The sequence below is a fragment of the Quercus robur genome, chromosome 5, assembly GCF_932294415.1.
Source record: "Quercus robur chromosome 5, dhQueRobu3.1, whole genome shotgun sequence".
NCBI classification, from domain to species: Eukaryota; Viridiplantae; Streptophyta; class Magnoliopsida; order Fagales; family Fagaceae; genus Quercus; species Quercus robur.
Window position 1 is genome coordinate 13,242,368 of NC_065538.1, and position 7,066 is coordinate 13,249,433.

Here is a 7,066-nt window from a genome sequence, read left to right on the forward strand (position 1 = left end):
TATCAAAATTTTTTAAAAATAATTTATTAAAGATTGCTTTAAAAAGGGTAAAACACCCATTAAAACGAATCTCTTACTATTTATGTTAAAGTAAAGGAGAGGATTGGGTCTAGTCCAATAACACTAATCCGATAAAATTGTGACACGTATCATTTTTGAATATCTATGCATTGCAGGTGATTTGCTCCGATAATTAGGCAGAAACAATCCCCAAACCCAAACCCACGTGTCAGCTCCCTTTTATCGTTTCCCTATGTCTCACTCTCAAATTCTCGATTCCTCAGGCACCTGTGTTAACAATGTACTTCTCAGTTCTCTCTCTTTGTCTGTCTGTTTTTGTAACGGTGTTGCTGGTTTTATCTAGAACCCAACTTGCCGTTTTGAAAAAAACTTCTCTGTCAGTTAAGGTTGCTACTTGGTACCAGCCTTTTTGATCCCAAATAGAGAGACCCATTTGCCTTTTTTTTTCTTTTTCTTTTTCCTCTTTTTTTTTTTTTTTTTTTTTTTTTTTTTTTTAATTGGATTCCTAGACCCATTTCGGTTTTTGAGTCATTTTAGTAGAAGAGCCATGCCTTTGGTTGGTAAAGTATCCCTTTTTTTTTTTTTTTGATGGGAGGTAAAGTATCCCTTTGATCCAAAAGAAGTAGACCCATTTGGCTATTTCAGCCATTCCAACAAGAAAAATCAAATCTTTGGTTGATTTAAGAGCCATTTGTTACTAATTTTGGAGACCCTTTTGCCTGTTTGAGTTGTTGAAGAAGATTTGTTGTTTTGTTTTACAATTTTTTTTGGCTGCTTTTGTGGGTGGAGTGGGTGGGTGGGTGGGTGGGAGGGAATGGAAATGAATAGAATCGAGGAGGAGCAAACTGCTTTTGAAATAGGGGTGGTGGTTCCAAAGAGGAATGTGGAGGAAGAAAATGAGGATTGTAACTGTGTGGAGGTTCTTGTTAATGAGTTCACGAAGGTTGGCTTGATTGTTGAGAGAGTCCAAGGTGTTGCTGATGAGTTCATCAAGGTTTTATCTTCTACTTTGTCTCCTTAGCTCTCCTACAATCTTTGTTAATTAGTTTTTTTTTTTTTTATACCTTGTGCTGGTACATACCATTTACATTGTGTAATATTGTTGAATCTTATGGTATAGCTCAAGAATCTTCTTTCCTTTGTGGTTCATGGATGTGGCTTACTAGGAAGCTAAATTATTTTAATTTCCGTATGAATCCTCATGTTTGTGTATGTATGTATGTATGTATGTACATTCCAGAATTTGAGGTGTTATGTGCATTTAATCTTTTGTGTATGCACGTTCTATATGCATTTTAGGTGTTTCTTCACTGTGATGTATTAGTTAATAGGGTAGGTAATTGCTGTGGAATCAATTTCGTGGTATTAATTTGTTCTATTGATTATTCTGATGAGGATTTACTAGCATGCTCTTTAAACCCTTAGGAGCAGATTAATTTCTAATTTAGGACCTTCATGTCCCTCTAAGAGAGAGAGAAGGGTGAGAAAATGTTGTTTCTGATGTTTTAGTTTTTGTTGACATAGAGAAAATTTATGCAATTTGGCAATATTTCATTCTACATTTTTGCACCATACATCCCTTCTGGCTGACCTGAACCTTAAGCAATTTAAGTTAACTCTTTGCTAAGTTGAGCTGCTGATTTTATCAATCTTTATTATTTCAGCTGGCAGCACCTTTGGAGACTTTGGGGAGGGCTGCTGCTGAGTTAAAATTAAAGAAAAGGACCCATATTGGTAATGATAATGCAGTTTCTAGCTGACATTTTTTCCTTGTCTAATTTGACATGTTTCATTTGTCCTCTCTTATGAGTACTAGGGCTCTTTGATTTTCATTAAAAAAAAAAAAAAAGGTATGCATTTTATCTTACTAGAAAATATAATATGCTCTACTCTATCTCAGGTATGGATCTACAATTTGAATGGGAGGAGGTTGATGCTTTTGTGAGACAGCATGATGGTTCATTGTTCAGTTGGTTTGAGCGTTTTCATTGCTACAATCACTTAATATATGGGATTGTGAGTCAACTTTTCCACACTCATACCATTCTTTATCATGATATCCCCCCCCACCCCCCCCCCCCCCTCTCTTTTTTTCCTACATTTTTTGCTTCTATTATTAAGCAAATTTGGTATGCTATATGAAGGCAATCAATATTGCAATGATTTTTTTTTTTTTTTAAATGAATATTAATTCACTAAATATAAATTTACCTTACATCCACTGAATGGAAGTATTTCCTACACCACAATCAACCAGCATACATGCCTTTATAATTCTTTTTAGAATTTGTCATAAATTGGTTTCATATTGCCACAGTACACTGATGGCTCTAATATTTGATATTATGACCTTATATATGATATATAAAAGTTATTTTCCCAACATGTAGTTTGAACATGATTTATTAGTAAAGCTGATATACAGACTGAAATTTACAGGTGAACAAGAGCAAGTCGGCTGTAACTTTAACGTATGATGGAAAAGAGTTCTGTTGGGAAGTTGGTGAAAATTTAGTTCCAAAATTGGAATCAGTGCATTTCATAAAACAAGTCTTTCCTTTGCATGGTATGATTAACTTATCACAAAAATATTGTGGTTCTGGTACCATCTGAATTTTAAAGTAAGATGACTTTTGGTTGATAGATGAAATGAAGAGGAAGAAACTCCTTAAGAATTGGGCACTGAACTGGTGGGACATTACAGACCAACCAATCGATGAGATTTATTCATATTTTGGGGCAAAGGTAACTATAGCTTTATTTATAGTTCTTTTGTCAGTTTTCTAATAATGTCTTTGCCAACTTATAACAAGGAATTAATACTTTGCAGATTGCAATCTATTTTGCTTTCCTTGGAATGTATACACGATGGATGTTCTTCCCAGCTGCATTTGCTATCACTGTGCAGCTGATTGATTTTGGGTTGGCTACACTACCTCTTAATGTGCCTGCAGGCTGTTAATGTTTTTTTCTATATTTGAGAATCTGGTACAATATTGCTTATAAATAAATAAGTTGCTTCCTTAAATGCCTTTTCCAGGTCATTGGAGTTATTGGTGCTCCCTATTTTCTTCATAGGCATAATATTATGGGCTGTAATGTTTTCCCAGTTCTGGAAACGTAAAAACTCTGCCCTTTTGGCCAGGTTAGTCAATTATGTACTGAAATATTAGATTCTTCTTCCTATTTTCCTCCTGTGTTTTGTCAATTATACGTTGGTATCCTTCATGTCATTCTGTCTTGGTTTTGCTTTTATAGATGGCAAATCAGTTATTCAGTTGGAGTGGAGCCCGGATATAAACTTCTGGGCATGGAGTGGGGTTCCTTACAGTCACCTGTAAAAGCATTAAGAAAATGGGGGACTGATAAAACAAACGAGAAAGAAGTGTACCAAAGAAGTGAGTGGTTTGGACATCTCCTGAGATTCAGAAATGATGCTATAGTTATCATGAGTATTATATTCCTTCAGCTGCCATTTGAGTTGGCATATGCTCATCTTTACGAGGTTATTGTCTCTGATGTTATGAAGTAAGAGTCTCAGTTATTTTCATTTAGGTTTTTTTCCCCCTTAATATAATGTTTCTTAATGAACGAAATTATGTTGATAATTTACTGGCAACAACAAGAATGTGTGTTCTCGAGTTCTCTTCTACTCAACCCTCCAAATGTCTATGGCTCTCTTATACCTTCATCATGTGTTCTCTTAAGTCAATTTAATATAAGTTATATCCATCTTCTACTTCTGTTGTCTGAGTAAGATGATGATGCTACCACAAACCACCTACATGAACCTTCCTTTTTGAGTATTATAAGATTCTATCCATAATATTCCTTTCTTTAAATCCAGTCTTTCTCCATTGATTTTATTTAAACCTCCAGGCTTCTTTTGGCATAAGAAAGATGAAGGTTTAGAAGGTTTATCAATGTGAGGTCCACAACCCTAGCCACCAGCCAATTCCTTGTCATACAGACTCAGATGCTTATCTGTTGCTATCATGTCAAAATCTATTTCTGTTGTCCAGGTTTAGGCTTTCTACATGAAGGGATGGACATTTAAAAAAAAAAAATTCTATTAAGTGATCTTCCCCAAATTTTCATGCTAAAACCCCTTTTTCCAATTTCTTTTAATATTGTATAAATTTCTTCTTGGATTTGTTAATGAAGATGACACTTTTTTAATTTTTCTTTTCAGGTTTGGGCTGACAGCTGTTTATCTGTTTGCTATTCAGCGTTTTACACGGATTGGAGGTAAGATATCGGTTAAGCTCATTAAGTATGAAAACAATGAAACTGCAGAAAAAAGGGCTGACAGCTTGGTCTACAAGGTATTGACTAGAATTTTCATACATCCCTTGTGGCTTTTCTTGTCTCTTTATGGGAGATTTACTGCACTTCAAGACCATAATTGCTCTTGCAGGTCTTTGGTCTTTATTTCATGCAGACATATATTGGAGTTTTCTATCATGCTCTCTTGCACCGCAATTTTTTGACTCTCCGCCAAGTCTTGATTCAGCGTCTTCTTATATCTGAGGTGAAGTAGATCCTTTTTTGTTTGGATTCTTTTAATTTAGATTTCACTGTTGCTTGGCTTGATATGCTCTTGAACTGGAAATGTTATCCAGGTTTTGGAGAACTTGTTGGAGAACTCTTTACCCTATCTTAAGTACAGCTACAAAAAATACAGAGTCCGGTAAGTTTCTTCTGTCTGCTGTCATGTCTTGACAACTTAGCCTTTTGGGGGCATGCTTAATTTTACCTTCTTTTTGTGTTACCTGAACATGGGTTGATGCATCGTTCCGTTGTCAAGAAAGAAGAAAAGATGTGAAAAAGGATCATCAACAGGGAAGATCCAGTTTTCTTCAAGAGTAGAGAAAGAGTACCTGAAACCTTCTTACACAGCAAGCATTGGCGAGGAGCTTGAAGATGGGCTGTTTGATGGTAATATGCCAAATAAATTTATACTGTAAAACCAGATTCATTTTGAAATCATATGCAATTATATGCTTTTTTTTTTTTTTTTTGGTTTCTCAAAGTACTATAAATATCATTTTTATAAACTATTTGGAGAAAGGTCTTGGTTGAGTTAGAATTGTCAAATTGGATTGGAATTATATGCATGAAACTTAGTGTGCATTTGGGAATTGTTAAAAAAGTTTCGACTTTGGCATGCCTCAGCTTTTTTGCAAATAATCTAGCTTTTAACTTTTTGTAACACATTTAACATAAAAGTTACCAAAAACTATATCTTTTGATAAACAATATGCAAATAAGCAATTCCCAAATGGACACTTATGCTTCATGTGAGGTTTGCATCAACTTACTTCATTAATTTGTACTAGATATTTTGGTCTTTCTTTTTCTCTAAAGTTCCAGTGATAATGTTCGCTTGTTAATTTGATCTGAAGAATTCATGTGTTCTGTAGGCACGGAAATTGGAACTCGAAAGGTTTTCTTCCTTGTTTTTTTAAATCAATCATGATATTCTCATAATATTTCCATTTTGACTGATTATCAAGATTCACCTGCAGACTGTTTGGAGCTGGCTTTACAGTTTGGAATGATCATGATGTTTGCTTGTGCATTCCCCCTCGCATTTGCCTTCGCTACTTTGGTATATAATGCTTTTTGTTGTACTTCCACCATGTGTTTTTTCTTTTCCCTTATATTTTATTTTATTTTTGAGTTTGTTTTGATTCAAAGTAAAGTGAATGATGAAGTTCCACAATTTGCAGAACAACATTACAGAAATTAGAACAGATGCATTAAAGCTGCTTGCCATGTTAAAAAGGCCTGTCCCTCGTGCTGCCACGACGATTGGTGCTTGGCTGAACATTTTTCAGGTACTTAATTATCTGGATGTGAGAACTATTTTATCATGAATACTCTTGGAAGAAAAAAATCTACGCTTATTTCTACCTTTAAAATACTAGGACAACACAAACTAGATGGGTGTGATCATGTAGATGTAACACTATGATGGACTGAAAAATCACACATTCATAGTTCATACAAACGTTTTCAAATTCACAAAGCAGAAATCATTGATTTGTCTGTTCACTGTTCCTAAAACTTCCCCCATTCTTTCAAAACTCCACACTAGATGCAAATCTAAAGAGGGTTTTCTATGTACTCCATCAATGCCCAACTGATTTTAGTATGTCTCTTCAATTTTCAGTTCCTGATAGTAATGTCAATATGCACCAACTGCGCATTTCTAGTATGGTTTTATGATCATGAGGGGAAATGGAGCATAGAGCCTGGACTTGCAATAATTTTGGTCATTGAACATATCCTCCTGTTGATTAAGTTTGGATTCTCCCGCTTTGTTCCTGAGGTGACTCTTGTCTCTTTTGTAAAGTATTCTCTTTTCCATATCCTTTTCTCTTACTTATGTAGAATATGTATAATACTATAATTTGAATTAAGATTTTTGGGTATTAATAAACTAAAGGTCATATGGAACTTTGTTTTCTGGCAGGAACCCGCGTGGGTTAGAGCCAATCGTGTGAAAAATGCCACACAGGCACAGGATGTGTGTTCAAAACAGCTCTTGAGAACCATTTCTGGTGGCAGAAAGATGTTTGGCGAGGTAAAAGAGAGTGAGAAGAATGACTTGTGACCTTCTCAATTTCTTCTCCACTGCATTTATGGCACAAAAGAAGAAAAGGAACCAGAGGTTTTTTCCTGTAATAGTTCTTTGGAGCTGATCAAAGTTTTGAGGTCTGACCGTAGAGTCATGCTTGTTTATCCATGTAGAGAGTTCTTGTACATTTGGCTCAATCTTGTTCTACACTAAGGTGGATAATAGTTTTCTTTTAGGAAAATTTTGCATAGGGATTTCTAGAATGCATGCTTCATTTATGAGGAGGATTTAAAGCAAGATGTGATCTTTCTAAGCAGAGCCTTAGAAAATATTCTCCTGTTTTTTTCTTTTTTTCTTTTTTATTATTTTTACAGTTGTTATCTGTATTATAATTGACCCAAAAAAAACACAAAAGACAAGGTAGAAAAGTTTTGATAAATATATATACATCAAATTTGTTGA

General features: G+C 34.8%; 1 protein-coding gene across 1 annotated transcript; it reads left to right on the plus strand.

Annotated features, from left to right (window-relative positions):
- Window positions 1–828: 828 nt before the first annotated feature.
- LOC126725197 (anoctamin-like protein At1g73020) lies at window positions 829–7,066 on the plus strand. Its single transcript, XM_050429765.1, has 16 exons — window positions 829–1,015; window positions 1,686–1,755; window positions 1,922–2,037; window positions 2,461–2,587; window positions 2,666–2,766; window positions 2,852–2,943; window positions 3,062–3,166; window positions 3,280–3,549; window positions 4,214–4,346; window positions 4,439–4,552; window positions 4,644–4,711; window positions 4,829–4,959; window positions 5,550–5,632; window positions 5,754–5,861; window positions 6,197–6,355; window positions 6,500–7,066. The coding sequence occupies exons 1-16, from the start codon at window positions 836–838 to the stop codon at window positions 6,638–6,640; spliced, it is 1,998 nt and encodes a 665-aa protein (XP_050285722.1). The 5' UTR covers window positions 829–835; the 3' UTR covers window positions 6,641–7,066.